Here is a 21604-nt window from a genome sequence, read left to right on the forward strand (position 1 = left end):
TTGTAGCCTTGAGTGCGCTGCGGAGGCATAAAGTGGAACAGAACAGTTTGTTAAAGCTTCATTATTGCCGGCAGATAGAGAACAGGATGAGCGTTCTGTACTTTCTTCTAGAACTCAGACAGATACTATTCAAACTTCATGATAATAAAATGGCAAAGAAACATAATTGTAATGGCTCATTACAATGCGTCAAATTTTAATGTCAGTTAGAGTTATAGCTATACAATGTAGTTACAGCATTTCTTTACATGTTACAGAGTGTATACTATGTGTATACACTGCGTCTGGGATTCCCTCTGACTGCAGCACAATGCACAACGGCCATGATCAGGCCCGGTCTTTGGGGTGTGCAACCTGTGCGCTTGCACAAGGCGCCTCACCCCCGGCCAGCTGGTGTGGGGGGGGGGGGCGCCCCCCCAGGGTAGTAGTTGTTTCAGGGGCTGGGGGTGATAGTTAGGTGGGGGGCTCGGGTTGGTAGTTGTGTGGGGGGCTCGGGTTGGTAGTTGTGTGGGGGGACTGAGGGTGGTAGTTTGGGGGGCTGTAGTTGGGTGGAGAGCTGGGGGTGGTAGTTGTTTTGGGAGCTGTAGTTTGTGGGGCTGGGGGTGTTAGTTGTGTGGGGAGCAGGGGGTGGTAGTTGTTTGAATGGCGGGGGGGAGTAGTTGTGTGTATGGCGGCGGGGGCGGGGGGGTTCGGGTGATGGGTGTTGTCTGGAGGCATGGGTGGCTGAAGAAGCTGTATGTTACCTTAAAGGGGGGGCGCCAAAAAAGGGTTTTGCACAGGGAGCCATTTACCCTAAGGCTGGCCCTGGCCGTGATTAATACTAAACTTACGTTGTGTGAACATAGCCTATAGAAGAAGTTACATTAGTTTCCTCATTTGATCCTGAGTTACAACCTGTGTTACAGTCCAGTTCTACAAGCTTCAGTGCCGGTATATCCTATCATTCTTTGTTGGCCTAAAGGGGTTGTCCAGCTCCATAAATGGATTGCTGCTGGCCTCAGGCTGGCATAAAAACAAAAAACAAAGTTACACTTACCTGACGCCTTCCTCATCTGTGTCTATAATGATGGTGGCCGTTCCCAGGTGAACAGCAACTACTTTTTCCAGGCTGCGATATATTTCCCTTAGGCAAATATTTAGGGATTTAGGAGTACATTTTGTTCCTAAATCCTAACATAAACTGCTAATATTCTGCAAACAATGCGCATGAATACAACATTATACACTTTAGGGCTAGGTTCACACTATGTAAAAATGTTGTGGGTACAGAGTCGCTTTAAAGGAGTAAGCTCATAGAGGAGAAAACTAAAAGACAATCATTCTGATCAATTTTAACTGGTGTACCCATCTAATGTGTATGGGGTTTCCTGAACATCCATGACAGATGATGTCAGGGAGGAAAGGGATCTGGCAGATTGAATTTCCATTTGCAGTTCAAATGAATGAATAGCTACAGTTATGGATTATGCAAGAGGATATGATGTACTTGAGCTTTCATCTTCCTTAGACATCTTAAGTCACTGTACTACGGAAAAATTTTGGGGTTATAAATCTGTCTCAATGTCTGTCTGCTACAAAGAAGTGACGCAACTAATGAGATGTTGTGCCTTCTCACTAAATACGCGTCTGTTCTGTTAATGATACAGCAATTTCTATGTCTAGCCAAAGGAAAGCAGAAAAACACAAGTTCAGCTATTTGTTAGGTCTTTCAGGTCACAAAGTTCTTGTTTGACAATCACAAAAAAGCATAATTTGATTTCTATGACAACAAATTGTTCTGACGTCCCTTCTTCTGAATGTTTTTAAAGGCTAGAAATAGATGTGAGTGCTTTGAATCCTGAAGCGTTCTACTTAACTTTCCTAAAGTATTCTAGGTATGATTTGTCCACAGAACTTCTAAATGCTGTGTAGTTTCATATATGCATAAATTATAAAGGGGTCTTTTATTATAAGGTTAACAGCGATGGAACCAGACATTTCTGGGGTATAGCAGAGGAAGCAATTCTGGACGCAATCCTTAATCTATACAAAACATGTACACGTCTACTTTAATGGGGCAGTTCCACAAAGAAAAGCTGTTGTGTAGCACATACATGCGGGTCAAATTTATTGAAAGCTTTATTGTTTCACAGAACTGGAGCATTGCCCTCCATGAAGATGACATTAGGCCTGTGTTTGCAGAGGCACAATAATGATGTTATTCAAGCTGTATGGGCAGTGGCAACTGGGCTCTTCCAGGGCCCCCCCTTGCCACTTCATTGCCCCTTGCCCCCACTCAATAAAGCCCCCCCCCCCCCCCCCCGGCACTGCCCCCTCACTTAAGAAAATCATCGCCACACCAACCCCCCTAGCACCGCACTGCTGTCCTCCTCTAATCTAATGGCGCTTGCCTGCCTCACCCAGCAGTGTTGCAGAGGCCAGGATTGGGACCCGATCTCTCCCTCCAGCAGGCATAGTAATGTGAGGTTATTATGCCTGCTGGAAGATCTGTCCCCATGCTCAGGTGGGAGGCCAGAATAAAGAAGACCAGCTCCGTGCCTGCATTAGGTGAGTAAAATGTGTTTTTTTTCTTATTTGTGTGTTAGGGAAATGCAGGAAGCTTTATTACTAATGGGACACAGCACAGAGGTCAATATTTCTATGAAGGGCACAGCACAGGGAGCATTATTACTATGGAGGCACAGCAGGGGGCAATATTATCAAGAGGGAACAGCAGGGAGCATTATTACTATGGAGGCACAGCAGGGGGCATTATTACCATGGGGCACAGCACGGGGGACATTATTACTATGGGGGCACAGCACAGGGGGACATTATTACTATGGGGGCACAGCACAGGGTATATTATTACTATGGGGACACAACACAGGGGGCAATATTACTATGGAGGCACAGCACAGAAGGTATTACTTCTATTGGGGCACAGCACAGGGGGCATTTCTTTTATAGGGGCATAGCACAGGGGGCATTCTTACTATGGGGACACAGCAGAGGACATTATTACTATGGGGACACTGCACAGGGGAAAGACGACGTCAACTGTAAGTCACTGAATTGTAGGGGTGCCCCGAGGTAAAAAAAAAAAAAAAAAGCAAAAGCTGTGTGTATACAGCATACAGGAGATGTGTATACAGCATACAGGAGATGTGTATTCAGCATACAGGAGACGTGTATATAGCATACAGGAGACATGTATATACAGCGTATAGTAGACGTGTATTCAGCATACAGGAGAAAAGAGGTAATAGTGAAAGGGTAGGTTCACCTGTAAAGGTTAGAGTGAATTTTAGGTTCATCCCGAAATTTCACCCCCAAGCCAAATATCTCAAATTATTTGTGAGTAGTGTATATGTACATATGTGCAGAACTTCCATAAGATCCTATGGTACTCATGTCGTCTCAACCCATCCTGATGATTACATGTATTCATGGGGAAAAAATTCCAATAGAAGTTAAACTGTCTTTCCTGCCTCTTCTTTCAAGATACATCCAACTAATCTCGGGTTATGACTCTTCTCTGCAGAATCTGATAAGGAAACGTTTTAGGTTCCTTGTTTAAACATGTATAGTAAGTAGGTCCCCTCTGTGCCCCCATTTAGTATTAAGTCCCCTCTGGGCCACCAAATAGTAGTTTAGCCCCTCTGTGCCTCCCATAAGGGCCCCCTCTGTGCTTCCATGTAATAGTTAAGTCCTCTCTGTGCATCCATATAGTAGTTAGTTATAGTAGTATAGCATACCCTATGTAGGTAATGCCCCTGTAGGTAGTCCTTGTGGTAGTTGGTCCCCCCGTATTATCCCCAATGTAGGAGTCCCCACGGTACTTGCCTTCCCCATAAATAATATCCCCCCTGTAGGAAGTCACCTTGGAAATTGTCCCCCCCAACCCAGTTAATAAAACCCACCATGTAAGTACCCCCTCCAGGCACCCTCTCCCCCAGCAGGTAGTATCTCCCTGGTAGTTATCCCCTCCTTCTGTAATCCTCCTGTAGGTAGCCCCCATGTAGGTATCCACCCCATGGCTAGTCCCTGTGGTATTACTTATTACTACCAATGTAGGTAGTCCCCCTGTAGGTAGTCTTTACCCTGTAGATAGTCTCCACAGTAGTTGCCCCATTATAAATAATATCCCAATGTAGGTCCTCCCCCCGTTAATAATATATCTCCAGTAGGTAAGCACCCTGTAAGTAGCCTACACCCATCTAGGAACCCCTCTTTAGGTAATCTCCCTGTAGGCATTCCACTTGTAGCTAATCCCCCTGGAGGTAGCCCCCTCAATATAGACATCCATTACAACTGTGTAATTAAAAAGAAAAGGAAAAATACTCACCTGGCTGCAGTCCTCCGTAGTCTCTTCTCCCTGATTGTGCGCCAAAATGCTGGAGGAGGGAGCAGCTGCTTGTGGTCAGAGGCCTAATGTTGCCTGAAGCCAATGGCTTCTCGCTCTATAGGAGAGGTTTTCTATGGGGATGTCAGCAGAGAGCACTGTGTCTGTATGTAAATAAAACAACACTTCCTGCAGGATATACAGCAGCTGATAAGTATGGGAAGACTGAAGATTTTTAATAGAAGTAAATTACAAATCTATATAACCTTCTGACACCAGTTGAACTGAAAGAAAAAAAAATTCTCTGGACAGCCACTTTAACTCTGAGCGCTACCAGTTAAAGGGTCAAGCACTTCCCTCTTTCTCCTTATTTAGGTATTTAACATCACGTCCCTCATCTCTTCTTACCTTCAAATATACAGATCGGGCTTTAAAAAAAAAACAAAAAAAAAACATGCTCATCCTGTCCTCAGTTTGGGTGTGGTGTGGTTTTGGCATTTATTTTCATTGAATTGAATGGAGATGAATTGTAATACCACACACAACCTGAGGACAGGGATGGTGCTGTCTCTAGAAAAAGGTGGCCGTGTTTTTGTGGCGCTGGATAATCCCTTTAAATCTTTCCTGATATGTTTTATGTTTAGACTATTTACCATTTTTTGTATCTTTGGACCCGTTCTGTTTTATTTTTATCTATCTATATACAATCTCCAGAACTGGGTGCAGTTTTGCAGATGTGGTCCTAAGTTCTAAGTTGTACCATTACTGATGTAAAACACATAAGAAACCTTATAAAACTGTCTACAAAAAACTTGTCCATAGCAACCAATCACAGCACAGCTTTCATCTTCTCTTCTATGCTTAAAAAATGAAAGCTGTGCTGTGATTGGTTGCTATAGGCAGACGGTCTTTCAGTTTTCATAACTCCCCCACACCACAAACAACATGAATGTATCGTCCCTATACAAATATGGCGCAAAAGGTGCCCACGTGATCCACAGAGCGTGAACCATGTGTGACCCAAAGGGGGGGGCGTGAACAAACGTCTGCCAGCCTGAAAACAATAAATACAGTAAAATTAATTTATAACACTAAAGAACTGTCAAAATAAATCATGTAAAACATGAGGAGGCATTTTCTATCTGATCTGCCACTTGCAACTTGTGCACGAATCACCCGTCCCTCCCCAGCAGGATGTAAGCAGATGGTACGTTCCTCTTAGAGAAAGCCGGGCAATGGCGGCGTCCGTAGCACCGTGGTGTAGCTGGGTTCCGCTAGGGGAGCCGGTAATCGGTGCCAGTATGGGGGAGACTGCGCCCCCCGTGGTGTATAAGCGCTTTATCTGCTCCTTCCCGGATTGTAATGCTACGTACAATAAGAGCTGGAAGCTGCAGGCCCATCTGTGCAAACACACGGGGGAGGTAAGACGCTAGCGGTACCGGCACGTGTGTATAGGGGCAGCTGCTGGGGAGAACGCACGTTTACGAGGACTGTCCTTTAGTTTTGTGCTCGAAGCTGCTGATATCTCCCTATAGCGTGGCTGGCTGTGTACGGAGCGGCCTCCCTGCATTGGGGCGTCATGTCCAGGCATGTACTAGGGTCCTGCACTCACTGCTCTCTGCCAGCCCGTGCCTCTCCAGCAAAAACTACAACTCCCGGCATGCCGTGCCTCTCTGCACTGTAACCCTGATCATGCGGCATGATGGGAGTTGTAGTTCTACTGCTATCAGCCACTCTAACACATGATACTTTAAATTGTACTGTTAAGGCAATGGTGTGTGTTGCATGACCTATAGTTCTGATCAGGATCTATTAGCAGGTCACCCAGCACAGACACCAAAGAGAAGGCCTCTGCCATGATAACTGGTTGGCACCCTACTGAGATGATGGAAGGACTGACTGGTGTCATCTGTCACTTAACCTGTCAAAGGGAACCAACGGGCTGAGTCTCTAACCTGCTATGTCTCTATAGTACTTGGGGCACAGAATATGGCCCTGTTCACACGTAGCAAAACTAGTGGAATTCCGTTAGACTCCCTCTCATAATGGGAGTCTATGGGAGGCGCGCTGTTGATCTTGCAGCGTCTCTCTGCGCTGAAGAATAAACATGTTCATTCTTCAGTGCGGGGAGAGCAGCAGCGCACGCCTCCCATAGACTCCCATTATGAGAGGGAGGCTAACGGAATTCCGCGGTGGACAATTCCTCTGGTTTTGCTACGTGTGAATGTAGCCTATAAAGGTTAAAGGGGTTATCCAGTGCTACAAAAAACATGGCCACTTTTACACCACCCTTGAAACACAGTTCCATTGAAGTAAATGGAGCTTAAAGAGTCACTGTCGTATTTTTTTTTTTTTTTTTTTGCAGAAATCAATAGTCCAGGCGATTTTAAGAAACTTTGTAATTGGGTTTATTAGCCAAATCTGCCATTATCTGCATGTAAAAAGCCTTTTCCCAGGTCCCCCCCTCCTTCCTCTTTTTCATCCACTCTGAAAAAATCAGAAAATTGTGACTTGTTGCAGGAGACGTCCCCTGTCTGCTCTAGGGAGAGGGGAGGGGGGAGGAGGAAGGAGGGAGTTAGCCGGCAGCAGAAAGCAGATAACAGAGGATTACAGGCACGGAGCTGGGTGACAGCTGTAATCCGAGCTCAGACAGGTCACTGGTGACTGTCACAGGAGATATCCCGTGAGGGATTTGTAGATTAACTCTTTGTTGTCCTGTTTTGGTCTTTTCTTTAGCTCTCTCCATAGGAGAACAATGAAGACAGGGGGGAGAGCTTCAAACTGCTTTTTCATGATAAAAATGCATTTTTCGGATAATAAACCCAATTACAAAGTTTCTTAAAATCGCCTGGACTATTGATTTCTGCAAAAAAAAAATTCACGACAGTGACACTTTAATAGCAAACCACACCTGAACTGGAGACTAGAGTAGGGGGGAAAAAGTGGCCATGTTTTTGTAGCACTGGATAACCACTCTAATTTCTTGGCTTCATCCTCTGTGCTGTTCTGTCTATAAGCAGTTTATTCCTTATGCTAATGTGGTGTGTTGTCACACTGAGGGCAGGACTAACTCCCCCAGTGCACGGATCAGACTGGCAACAGTAGCAAGTGATCTGCATTTACAGAACATGTGTGTCCCATAAGACTTGCACCTACAAACAGGTGTATGTTTTAGATGAAGTCTTTGCCTGCTCCTGGCTGGTGTAGATCTTGGTCATGGACACGCTGGGCAGCCACATTTGTGCCAGGCTTATCTATTTGTGCACACCACAGCATGCTAGGACTGTGTAACTACAATATATGCACCTTGCCTGCTTACTTCCCCTGGTGGGCTCTTTCCTTTTTGCAGATGGTGATGCACTCAATCTTGGGGTACTATTACACGGAACGATAATCGGCCCATTTATTGCTCCATGTAATAAATACAACGATCATCGGCTGATCGTTGATATAGGTTTGGACCTTTTTTTCACCGGGCGCCGACCGCGCACTGCTATTACAAGTAGCGGTGCGCGGTCGGCGCCCGGTGAAAAAAGGTCCAAACCTATATCAACAATCAGCCGATGATTGTAACTTGTAATAGCAGTGCGCGACTGACTATATAAATTACCTATCCATGTTCCAGGGCTGCTCCTGCGGTGCTCTCCCCGGGTCCTGCTCATTCTGGCTTCAGAGCGGCCTGTCAGCTGACAGGCCACCCGACCAATCACAGGCCGCGGCGGTCCCGGCCTGTGATTGACTGAGCGGCCTGTCAGCTGACAGGCCGCTCTGAAGCTAGAACGCGCGGGACCTGTGGAGAAGCGGAACACAGAAGCAGCCCTGGAGCGTGGATAGGTAACGTATGCAGTTTAAACAAGGGTTGCAAGGACATCGGTAACAATGTCCTTGCAGCCCTTGTTAAACGATTATCTGGCTGTGTAATAGGCCCATTAAATGAGCGACGATCTAGCAGATCACTGCTCGTTTACAGGTATCGGGGGCCCCCATCGGCCCGTGTAATACCACCCTTAGTATTTCCAGTGAATCTGTAACATACCATGCACCTTTATTGGCAGAGACTCACCTTAAATACAGCCCCCCCCCCCCCAAATAAAGCCTTATAACTGTCTCTAGGCTCAGTGTTACAGCTCCATACATCTGTTGCATTGACTCTTGAGCTCTTGAGTGGTTGCATACGTCTGCCATTATAGCATGGATTCATGTTCCTAATGTGTGCATTCCATGGAGGGAACTATGCCCCCCAACCACCCAAAGCAAACAAATTGTCCAACTCTCTAACTTTTCTTTTCCCTTTGTCTTCAGAGACCTTTTTCCTGCACATATGAAGGCTGTGATAAAGGCTTCATAACCTTATTTCATCTGAAGCGTCATATTTTGACACACACCGGTGAAAAACCTTACAAGTAAGTTCAATGTGTTATATCTACTGGTCATTGACTGTAGTGAAGCAGTAATGACAAAAGCAATGTGCATCCATTTAACTCACTGCAGCTCCTCCCTGGGTCCTGGGAAGCTTGAAGAAGTTTCCCAGGACTGGATCCAGCTTTTCCCAGCACCCGGAGAGGAGCGGCAGTGAGGTAAATGGAAGCAGGCTGATGAGCGGATTGCAGAGATAACTAAGTGAATCGCTTCAATATTACTGTAAATTTGCTCTTCCCTATGAGTGACCTCTAGTAGCACATACTACAATGTAAAGTCTTAAGCATATTGTATGATCTGACTCAATCAATCCTTGTGATTGGTATAATGATGAGGGGGCAGTACCACTCTGGGTACAGCAGCCCCTCTGCTCTTCAGCTATAGAGGGGCATCCATCCATGTGGCTGTACCCATTTTCTCTTATAGTTGTGTAACACCTTCCCGACCCTTGGGTCTAGTACTGATGGCTTGTTCCTTTTGTCATATACTTTAGTTATCACTTGCTTTAACATGGTTTCCCTTTATGGTGTGTGTTTTTTTTTTTTTTTTTTTTTTTTTTTTCCCCCCCCCTTAGATGTGAAGCAGAAAATTGTGACTTGTGTTTTACCACCGCGTCCAACATGAGGCTACACTTTAAAAGGGCTCACGCTGCTCCAGCTCAGATCTACGTGGTATGATGCATGTAAATTAAAGAACCTCACCTTGGGTCTAACAAAGGGGGCGCGGCTTGTATTGCGAGGATGTGAGAATTGTCTGTGTATAGGCACTGCCTAGTCTTAAGTTTACAGTCCCCATACACCTTTATACTTTTGTTGACTATCTGTAGCTTATGGCGGGTTCCACTATCAGTATAAAGTATGGTGCTCTCCCAAATTACCATCGACAAATGTCAGTGGTGTCCTTCCATCATGACTTACCCCTATCACCAACATCTTTTTTTCTGGGAGAGATAAGCCTCAATTGGCGCTCTCTAGCTGTGGCTTACCCCTCTCCATAGAGAACGCAGGAACACTCAGCCATGGTGAACGTTTCTGTGTATGGGAAGGACTGGTGCTGGATGGGAAATATAACCAATGGCCAAATCATTTGGTTATTAGTTATTGAATGTATATTGGGGCCTTAAGTAAACCCATTTCTGTGGTGCCTCAGTCATTGCCTGTAGAGTGCTGGGGTGAGCAGTAAGGACCGTGTGTTAGAAATGAACCATATAAAACTTCTCAAAGCTATAAAAAGGGTCTTTTTCCTCTTTTCAGTGTTATTTTGAAGACTGTGGCAAAGAGTTCAGGAAACATAACCAGCTCAAAATCCATCAGTATACGCACACGAACCAGAGTCCTTTCAAGTAAGTGGCTGCAGCTAAACCAATAAAGGGGTTGTCTGAGGCCCTAAAAAACTGTCTGTACTCCCTGGCACTTTACTACCATGTGTCTCAGCACGGCCACATCAGCAACTCATTCCTCTTATCTGGAATTTTGGGTACCCATGCCAGCAAGTGTATCTGAGTGTTAGGATTGTGACTGAGCAGGAAGAGACTTGAGATGGCCTCATATTACACAGACATCTATCACATGATACAGCTGTGGCCATACAGTGTTACTGGAGTTGCCTGGTTAAAGGGGTTGTCCAGCTTCTGGTATTTGGCGTCGCAAGTGGCCTCCACTTGTGAGATGAAGTCTTCTCTGGAGTGACAACCTACTCAGCCAATCACTGGCCTTGGTGGGCTGTCCTGTCTCATTGATTAACTGAATGGACTTTCCTGAGATGACTCTGTCTCTGAAGTAGAGGCTCTGCAGTCAGTGGGGGAGCGTGGAGGGGTCAAAGTCTGTTTGTTGTTTTATACATAGCAGTATATTAATGCCAGAAAACCCCTTTAAATGGTGGTTATAATGCAGTGGGATGTTATATACGAACACTTTTAGCTGTAACAGTGGTTTTCTAACTGGTTAAATTTTTATTTTATTTTTTTTCATATCTCCAGATGCACTCACGAGGGATGTGATAAAAGCTATTCATCACCCTCTAAGCTTAAACGCCATGAGAAAATTCACGCAGGTAACATTTTATTAGTTGCTGAAACTAATTTCCTGAGGTTTCAGAAAGCTGACTGTGTATTGCCCATGAAATAAAACAGGTGTGATTTTCCCCCCCGCCCCCTTTATGATTCCAGCATAAGGGTAGCTTCACACGTACCTTAACGCTGCGTTTTTGCATGCGCGTTTTGATTTTCATGTGAAAATCAAAACTCGCATGTAAAAATCGGACCAAAGACACACCATTAAAAACGCAGCGATACGGTACGTGTGAAGCTACCCTTAAAGCGGTATTCAGTAATATTCCGTATGCTGGGGACATGTTTTATAAGTGACTGAGGAGGGTCTGACCTGTGTGGACCTGACTGTACCCACTGTGTGTAGAGAAGTGGGTTGGTGCACTCAGCCACATTATTCTCTATGGAGCTGCAGAAATAGTAGTGATCTTTATCTCCAGCGGATCCATAGAGAATGAATGGAGTGCTTGCTGACCCATTGCTGCGTTCAGTGGGGAGGGTCTGGTCTCAGAGGTTAAACCCCCACAGTCATAACTTATCACCTGTGGATAGGGGTTGTCACCAGTATACAAACTTCAAAGTGTTGTTGTATTGGGGTCTTGGTGCTGAGACCCCCACCCATCTCTAAATATAGCCAGGAGGAGCGCACAGATGTGCACTTCACTCCCTGGCTCACTGTTCAGTCAGACTTGTTTATAATGGAGGCTTATATATCTTCTGCAATTAGACATCAAGAAGCAGCCTAGAGAGAAGTGCACTTCTCCCAGCTATATCTAGAGACTGAAGCTGTCTCTGCACTGAGACCCTGAGTGATCAACTGTTGACATATCTATACAACATGTTAAAATGTTTATACTTGACAGTAACACTTTAAGATAAGTACTAGGTTTGTAGATTCAGTATTCTGTGCTAGGTTAACTTAATTTGCATGTAGTTATTCAGCAGTCGGTTCTACCTAGTAGAACTCCAAATCTCTTGTGTAAGGCCAGGGCTATACCTTAACCTTCTGTAGTGCTACTGTAAACTGCACTCCACATTATTGCAGACAACCCTGTTGCTTTGGACTGAAGCTGGTATAGCCCTACCCACCTCAGTCACTACTAGGGATGCACCGAAATATCAATACTATCGATATTCCAGGCCAAAAAGACACACAGCGATAACTAGTGCTGGCTATTTTACAGGGTAGATGCCACTGTCACAACAAAGTGACATTTAACCCCTCCCGTCCCGCTCCATATGCAGCAGGAGTCTGCCGCATATGGAGCGGCCCCCACTGCTAATGACTGCAGCCCGTGATCCGGCGGGCAGTCATTTAAATATTACCCCATCTCCCCCACCCCCCGGACCCGCTGATGTCCTCCATCAGTGTCAGTATACCTCCTTGTGCACAAGGAGGTATGCTGGGAGTTGCAGTTCTACAACAGCAACCTCCCAGCATACCCCCTTGTGCATAACAATTCTCAGCATCATAGCCGCAGTCTGGGCAGGGGACGACATGCATATTTTTGAGTATTTATTTATTTTTAAACTTTAAAAAGGTATCGAGTATTGAAATAAAGCTGGTCTCGGTATCTAACTCTAAATTCTGGTATTGTGACATCACTAGTCACTACTAGGGAAAGATTACTGCATAATGGTCCCTTTAGACGGAGCGATAATTTGCCCAATCGAACCTTAACCGATTTCGAAGTAACAAAGTGTTTATGGAACTATCAGCATTTAGACAGAACGATAAATAGTTTTTAAAAAATTGTTGCAATGGTTGAAAGCCTGTTTAGACAAAGCAATCTGTCTATTTTAGACATGTTGAAAGATTACTATGAACGATTTATCGCTCATCGCTTGATCATACGCAATGTTTACACAAGCCAATTATTGCTCAAATGCCATTGTTATCATGAAAAATTGGAACAATAATCGCTCCGTGTAAAGGGACATAAGAATCTTCAGATGAGGTAGGACATGGTTAGCAGTGCAGGATGGGGGAAGATGGTGTAACTATGGATAGACTGAGGTTTGAAATGAAAATGACACCAATCATATTGAATATTAGCGCTTCAGCGTATTGATTGAAGTTCTTACAGATTTCATGTTTTGCAGGGTATCCATGCAGGAAAGACAGCGATTGTCCATTTGTGGGAAAAACCTGGTCGGAGTACCTGAAACATGCAGCAGTAGTTCACTCATGTAAGCTCTGTGCCTTGTTTGTGTGTTGTGCAATCAATAGAGTTGTGTGATGGCTATTGCTAATCAATGATTTGTGATGTGTTGCCTTAGCCATATTGGTATAATTCTTGTACTAACCAGTGAATTAAACTAGGGCTACACAGGGCTGTGGTCACTTTTAGTATGTATTGGCAAGCTGACAGAACAGTATGTGTATTGTGTGCTTTGTCCACTTAAAGGGGCTGTCTGGGTTCCTCCAGCACTTAGACATGGTAAGTTTCTCATCTGGGATGGAGACTGGCCCAACTCACTACAGGCCAACATACTCTGCGTCTATTTACTCAGCCTAACCCCTTCGCGTCAGTAACGTGTGTGTGTGTGTGTGTGTGTGTGTGTGTGTATATATATAGGTTCCTACTGCACAGACCCTGTGCAGTAGGAATGTGTATGTATACATTCCTGTAACTGACAGGGTTATTGATCAGAGCGGGATTGCTGCATGGATAGTGGACCCGCTCTCATCTGTGTCTGGGGCCGCAGGTAATGCAGGCGATCCTGCATCGGACTCTCATTAACCCCTTAAACGCCGAGATCGCAGCGTTTAAGGTACTCAGTGACAGATCAAGCATTGCATGTGCCGACAGGCGGGGGTGAGCCCCTTACCTCCGTCCTGTCAGATCCGTGATCTATGTATAGAGTTTGCTCTCAGGCAGGCTCTATACATAGAACGCCTAACACTGGTCTATGCTATGCTAATGATTGCATATATTACAGTGTTGAAAGTGTTTTATAAACTTTATTACACTTTTTAAAATTATTAAACCCTTATAACCCCCCCTCCCAATAAGTTTAAAATACCCTCTTGCCCATTATAAAAATATAAATCTAAATAAACAAACATTACATATCATATCGTGCGGAATTGTCCGATTCTATTAAAATAGAACATTGTTCCCGTGCAGTGAACGACTGAAACGGAAAAAATGCACCAGGATTGCTGATTTATGATTTATTTGTTTTGTGATATATATATATATATATATATATATATATATATATATATATATATATATATATATATATAATTTAATAAAGAGCAATCATAGTTTTTCTGCTACACCAATATAATAACTAGAGATCATGGCGCAAAAAATGACACCCCAACCAGCCCTGTAGGTGGAAAAATAACAGCGCTATGGCTAAGAAGGCGGGGAGGAACATTGCATTAATTTGACCCGGACTTTTGTGCATCAAAGGGCTCTTGAAGGTGTTAACCTCTGTCTGGAGAGACACATCACATGGCTGGAATATCTCCAGCTGCAACTTTTTTTTTTTTTTAATTTCTTTCCACTATCACAGGCTCTACATCAGGACCTAACTGATCTCCATGATCCCAGGCTCCATCTCCTCAGAAAAGAGGGGCCTACTTCGGCATTTTTTGACTGCTGCTAGAGTGGTGCTCCCTTGCCACTGGAAATCCTCCACTGCCCCCTCACAGAATCAGTATCTGAGATCAATTATATCATGCGTTATATATTCCGTCTTTTCTTTGCATTTTTTTTTCTAAGTCAGTATTGGTTCTATCTAATTAGCAATTTGACATGTTTATTATAACAAGGTGTTTTGAATGTACTTATCAAGGTACCTATATCTGGTGCTATTATTGCTGCCTTTTTTGCATTGGAACTTTTGACTCTACTATTGTAGTGGTTTGATGCCTAAAAGCATCCAGTTCATTGTAATCGAAATTATTGTCTTGTATGGCTATTTCCTCTACATTGGCCTGTTTAAAATGTTTTTATTGAAAAAGATTTTTAAGAAAACCTAAAAAGGCTGTCTGGGAAGGGGACTTTACTATATGCCACTGCTGGTATTGCAAATATCCATCCCTGCTGTGCAGCTGCTTCCATGGTCTGGCATCATGACGTTACTGGTGGCTGTGGCAGGATACTGAAGGCAGCAGTAATGCGGGAGCCCAGTGAGGTATGTGTAGCTCCCTGGATATGTAGTAGGACGTCCAGTCCACTTAAAGGGGTTGTCTAGGAAGTGGAGTCCCAAATGTCATTAGTAGACAATGTTAAAAAAACACTCCAGTGATAGTACTCCATTGTATAAGCCCTATGACGCCAAACAATTTAACAGCCGTACTTGCCTGATTACTGTCCGTTCCAGCTGATAATTTGGTGTGATAGGTTGTGTTTAAAAGGCAACTGTTATAGATCTTTAAGAAGGGATTCAGTGCTAGAGTCCCTTCATTCTGGTTGGATTTATTCTAGGGACAGGCCATCACTTGACTTTATTTACTAAACACCATACATGCAAAAGCGTTCTGTAAACCATGTCGTTTGATCCTGACACATGTTTATTAATGGCCTATTCCTTCTCTTGCTCTGCAGCCGTTACTTGTAGTGTCTGTAATCGCACATTCAAGAATAAGACCATCCTAAAGGATCACAAGCAAACCCACAGAGAAGAGAGGATTGTCTATCGTTGCCCCCGAGAGAACTGTGACAGGACATACACTACAAAATTCAACCTCAAAAACCATATCCTATCTTTCCATGAAGAACTGAGGCAGTTTGTTTGTGAACATGAAGGCTGTGGAAAAACGTTTGCCATGAAGGTAGGATGTGTGTGGTGTATATATATATTAGATAAGCATGCTCGGGTCTGTCCAAACCTGACTGTGGCAGAAGTTGGATGTAGCCCTAAGGCTGCCTGGAAAACATGGCTGCTATAGGCTGTATCCATGTTTTCTGGGACTCTCTTGGGCTGCAGCCACCTTTAATCAAATGCTGCATGTCCAGGTTTGGACAGACTCCATAGTGCTTGACTCTCTCATCTGTTCTGTAGACCTTTAGGCGAATGTACCATTGATTCTAATGGAACCGCGTCAGAGTGGTGGGGGTTCCTCCCACTGGGGGTGGGTTGGCCCGCCTCCAGTGCTTCAGTCCTCGGCAAAAGACCGGCGCTGTGCGCGGCCACTGTTCAAAAAAAAAAAAAAACGCTGGCACCGGCTTCCCCACGCGGGCACTGTTTATGTGCAAATGTACCTGATAGATCAGACATACAGTTTGTCAGCAGTGATATAAACTGTCTATTCTATACCATTCTATTACTACTTGAAGTGCCCCTTCATCTTAATTTCACGAATGGACAGCTTGCTTCTGCATAGTAGTCGGTCCTTATAGAATAGTGTGAATTTGTAGAGATCTGTTGACCAGAAGTGTGAAATGCTTAATCAAATATGTAATTTTTGAACTGATCTGTAAATTGCCTGTTATTACAGCAAAGCCTGGAAAGACATGTCAATACCCACAACCCAGAGAAGAAAAAGATGGTAAGGGGGTAGTCTGGATTTCTCTGAAGTGCGATTTCTGCTTTATTAATGGTGGTTTGGAACAGCAAACACTTCTGTCCCTTGACTGTGCGATTATGACTGATCATCCCTGTAGAGGTGACATAATCACAAGATTGGCTCTTTATGCTTTCTGATTCTCTTAATAGAAATAGGGGTCATGACCTTTCTGTCACATGAAGAGACTTATCTGTCACAATCTCTGAAATGGCATGAAGTGCTCAGGTTGAAACTTTAGGGGCCTATTCCACAGAGCGATCAGCCAACTATCGCTCCGTGGAATAGAGGGAACGATCAGCTGATCGTTCATCGGCTGAACCTAAAATCATTGGTCACCACCCCGCATCGCTACGTGGAATAGCGGTGCGCGGCGGGCGACCGACTATTAAAAACAAAAAAATCATACTTTACCTGTCCAGGCTGCAGGTCTTTTCCTGCGCTCCTTCTCCCGGTCCCACGCGCAGCAGCTTCAGAGCCGACAGACCGCTTGGCCATTACTGGTCGGGACCGCCGTGGCCAGTGATTGGCTGAGCGGTCTGTCAGTTCAGACGGGCTGCTGCGTGCGGGAACTGGAGAAGGAGCTCAGGAAAAGACCTGCAGCCTGGACAGGTAAAGTATGATGTTTAAACAAGGCTGCAAGGATGCCAGTAACTGTGACCCTGCAGCCCTCGCTAAACTATTATCGGGTCGTGGAAGAGGCCCAGTAAATGAGCGCCGATCAAGCAGATCGGCGCTCATTTACATTGTTTATCGGGCCCTGGTCGACCCGTGGATTAGGACCCTTACACTTGCAGCTAAAAGTTAAGTTGCCATGGAAATGTCCCATGTCGTCAGGGTTGTTCTTTTGGTCTCCAACCCCTGCCCCCCCAAGTCCCATTCTAACTTGTGTTGGGGCCTGTTATGTTTCCATGGTAACCTAAACTTCTAACATCTGTATGCAGCTAAACTTACAGGTGCTATTTAAAGGGGTATTCTTATTAAACAGAACTGCATGAGTAATACAAGGATCGCTTTTGCAGCCCATCTACTAGGTTACTCGTGCCATGTAAAGGTACAGCAAATGAGCAACTGATCTCAGATCAGTGCTTATTTGCAGCCCCCATGGGTGTGAAATCTGCTCGTCTTAATGGAATCTGCCTATGGGTCCTTTAACAGAACATAGGTACAGCTTTTTGCTAGAGTGTTTTATAGGGGTAGAGTGTTTGCGTTCATTGACGTAGCCCATTTTGGTATTGCTACATGAACTAATACTTGGTCCTCCCTGTAGGTGAAAGCGCCACGACCTGTAAGAAGTCTTGCTTCTCGCCTCTCTGGATTCAAGCCCAAGAAGTCCTCTAAGAAAAAGAAATCCTCTTCCAAAACGTCTGCTCCGGAGTCTTCAGTGAAACATCCTGATGTCGGCAAACCAGACTCACTATTGGTGTTGGAAAATTTGAGCCTTTAAGTAACTGAACAGTATTTTTGCACATTTAGAGAATATATTATGTTAATATTACTATTACACATGCACCCATTTCTGTGGGAATATTATGTTTAAGGCTTTCCTTATCCTGGTTAAGGTAACTCTTCGTTGCTGCACTTTTTTTTGTTTGTATTATGTATATTGTTACTGTTCATGGATGGCTGACAGAAGGCTTTCAAGGACCAGATGAACGTTCTTTAATGCTGTATTAAAGGAGAAGCAAATGCAATGTTCTGTAATCTTTCAGACTCTTTATTTGGCATTGATTTGTCTGTACAATTCTCCTTTGCCATTAAGATTCAAGTCTGGTCCTTTGTCTCAGGTCTGTTATCGGGTTCTGAGAAGTATTCGATACACACATTAAAGAGGCGATCTGACATCAGCAAAAAAAAGAAAAATGAAGAAACATGCTAAATCCAGAATGATTAGTGACACCACCGTCTTGGAGTAAGATTTTCTCAGCAGCCTCCTCTCTGGCATTATAGGCAGGAAAACAATATGACAATGTACAGAGAGGATGGGAATGGATCAGGTCTTTTGTGATGGGTAATGGTCAAGCTCCCCCTGCACTCCACAATGACATCTGCACAAGTCATTTCCCATAGAAGGCAATAGGCTCCCCTTAGTCTTGTATCTGTCTTCCTGAATGTGGCTATGAATTGATATCAAGATGGGACATGGGGTGTGTGAGACATTATCACTATGGATCCACTGCAGTGTAGAGAGCCTGTTTCTGCTGCCAGCCATAGGATTTGTCATTCTTCTCACTCTGCTACAAGCCATAGGATTGTTACATGGCTCTTCACCTTTTAGACTTACAAGCTGTCACTGTAAGCTTTCTGAGCCCTTATATTGGTTGGCTGCTCTATAGTAAAATTGTTCAGATACAGGAGATCTACAGGATGGGGCCAGACTGTGTAGTGTTCCAAGCCATTGGCTGTTAAGGAGTGCTAGTTCTGAACCACAGAACCAGTAATTTTTTTTTTTTTTAATTGTTATTGATGTCACATGTTTAGTAACCATGATATTGGTTTAGCCCTCCCAGCACTACACATCTGGCATAATATTTCATTCCTGCACATGCTCTCCTTCCAAGATGAGGCCTACTGGACAGGCATAAATGTCCTTACACTATCAGACGTGTTTCAGTATAATGCGGTAATGTGTTTTGAAATTCTACGTAATAGATAACCCGTTCCAAGCTTTTAGATGTTCCTCCAATTTAGACATGCTCTCAATGCATAGTTCCCATCTCCACGTGAGGCAATTTCTGGCTATCCTCATAGGCATCAGATCTCAAGGAATGGGAGGTCTAATATCTTCTGTTTATGCCCACCTTGTCCGCACCAAATCCCAAAATACTCCACTATTTGCTCTCACCTCTTGTTGCACGCACATCCCATGTCTTACAGAGGATATTGACATTTTGGAATCTCACTTATCAGCTAACATCATCAGTATAACCTAACACCAGTATGGGTATGCAGAATGGGTAAAATCCCAACTCCAGAGTGTCTGAAATGCTCCTACCAACCAGCTGACTTCTGGCATTTATTTAGCATTGTCCCAGACGCTCTGCTTTCTGGAAAGGAAGTCACAACTGTCCTTTCTAAAATAGCCCAGAGACCTATCTCATGTCAACCGGCTGTGGGTTTACCCAGGATAATGGATGAGGTACAGTGGCTGCATCACTTACATATTTTTCTCAGAGGATCATTATTCATGGTGCGTAAAGCCATTGCTATGTGGTGGATAGACAATTGCCCTCCGCTAGGTGACGTGGGTTAATATGGTGGCTGCATTAAAAGATTGGAGTATACCCTAAGGAAATGCCCAAGCAAATTTAATAAGGTGTGGGGTCGATGTGCATCACCCCTCACTACAACTTCTGCACACAAGGTCCATGTCTGAGAGATAACAAAACGGTGCATCATAGTAGCTTGTTCTCTGCTTTACCAACGGTACTGCAAAAGTTAATTGTTTACTGTTATGCTTCTATACTTTGTAATTGCTTTTGTTCAGTTTCAAAATTTTTGCATTGTTGGACACCGCGTTGTCCTTGAATAACACTCTGGACTGTTGTAATATGCAAATTTATTTTAATAAACAGTTTTAAAAAAAGTTGAGTACAGTATTAGTGAATGGACTCACTTTATATACGGACAGCAGCTCCCTGTGTACCTCAGAGTTAAAATCGGACTTCCCTCCTCCAGGCTGGGCTGTCCTGCTCTGTGGTGATTCTGGCCAGAAGATGGAGGAGCATGTGACCGTGCCCCGCCCTCCAGAGTCCTCCATAAGCATATACAGGCTCAGTGGTGGACATGGTCACATGCTTCTCCATCTTATGGACGGATACACCACAGAGCAGGACAGCACAGCCTGAAGAAGGGCTAGTTGTATAAGCGTTCTATAATAAGAACAGACTTAAAGGATCGTCAGTGTGTAACCAAATTTTTATTCTTGCCATACGTTTCAGCACTATTCCCTTCCTCAGGTATAACCTGCTACATAGCGTGCTATAAATAATAGGGGGATAAAGGCATAGTGGAAGATTAAAAGTAAAGTTGCTGTACAGTAAGTTTCAAACTTTCTGAACTACTGTTTCTAAGGAAAAAGTTGTATAAGCAGCCTCCATGTTCAGAGGCTGAACATGCTGGAATGATCAGAGAACTGTCAGATGTAACCGAGAGGACAACAGCATTTAATACGGTTCTACAATATACCAAAGGCTACAGAGAAATAAAAGACATAAAAAAGGGTCATGTCAGGCTGGTGGTTGTCATGGTAACTGGCCACCGGCCACTGAGTTTGTAAGCCCAGGAGGCTGTTTATATGAAAATAATGTTCTTTGGTGACGGAAATGTGCCCATGTATGCTTTGCCGTATCATATATAAGTCAAGACTAAGGGAGTGCAGCAGATGACCCTTTTACTTTATGGGTGGTTTAAAACTATGGTTTGCCTGTAAAAATGCCACCAAAACGTAGTGGGTGACACACACCCAAACACATAGCCTGCTAGGATTTTGGGAAACTAAAAAAAAAGAACATATGCGAAAACATCCTAAAAAAAACACGATGAACATTAATGTGGTTATTGCGTTCTTTATATTTCCTTACTGAATCTAGCATCATTTTTGAACCAAAAAAACACGATGGACGGATTGTTCAGTAACCACACCTGCAGAGAACTAACCCGTCCGGTGCACGGCAGTGCAAGCTTCACCCGGAGCCATACGATAAAGGCCAGCAAACCAGGAGGCCATCCAAAAATACTTTATTGAAGTCTTAACATAAATACCGATAACCAATTCAGCTGACGCGTTTCGGCCTTACTCGTTGGCGATGCGCCAATTTTGGCATTTTTATTGTCATGTCTAATAGGAGTTTAGCCACGCAATGCATTTTTAGTTAAAGCTACTCTATACCCCAAATCTGCCCCCCCCCCAAACCGTTTCTAGTCGGATAGCTGCTTTTAATCCAAGATCTGTCCCGTGGTCCGTTCGGCAGATGAGGCAGTTATTGTCCTGAAAAACTACTTTTAAACTTGCAGCCCTGTAAAATTGGTGTGGCCTAGAGTGTCCATGCCTTAGGTATGCACCGCTTCTCCCTCTCTCCTCCCCGCCCCCTTCATCATTAGACACACCCCTGGGCAGGATTTCTCCTAATCACCACTTCTCTGAACATGGCACATGTATTGGATTGTTAAAGCCCATGTGCAGTGTTCAGACAAGTGATGTATAAGAGAAATCCTGTTTGTGGCATACCTAATGGTGAAGATGATGGAGAAGCGTTGCAGGCCTAGGGCTCAGACACTCTAGGCCATG

The 21604-nt window shown here is 44.2% G+C and overlaps 1 protein-coding gene across 1 annotated transcript; it reads left to right on the forward strand.

The window, feature by feature from the left end:
* The first annotated feature begins 5544 nt into the window (after nucleotides 1-5544).
* Nucleotides 5545-19882, forward strand: GTF3A (general transcription factor IIIA). Its single transcript, XM_069969860.1, has 9 exons — nucleotides 5545-5745; nucleotides 8627-8727; nucleotides 9318-9414; nucleotides 9997-10085; nucleotides 10722-10795; nucleotides 12894-12980; nucleotides 15356-15582; nucleotides 16249-16299; nucleotides 17585-19882. The coding sequence occupies exons 1-9, from the start codon at nucleotides 5560-5562 to the stop codon at nucleotides 17759-17761; spliced, it is 1089 nt and encodes a 362-aa protein (XP_069825961.1). The 5' UTR covers nucleotides 5545-5559; the 3' UTR covers nucleotides 17762-19882.
* Nucleotides 19883-21604: the final 1722 nt, after the last annotated feature.

Source organism: Dendropsophus ebraccatus, chromosome 5 (genome assembly GCF_027789765.1).
Source record: "Dendropsophus ebraccatus isolate aDenEbr1 chromosome 5, aDenEbr1.pat, whole genome shotgun sequence".
Taxonomy (NCBI): domain Eukaryota; kingdom Metazoa; phylum Chordata; class Amphibia; order Anura; family Hylidae; genus Dendropsophus; species Dendropsophus ebraccatus.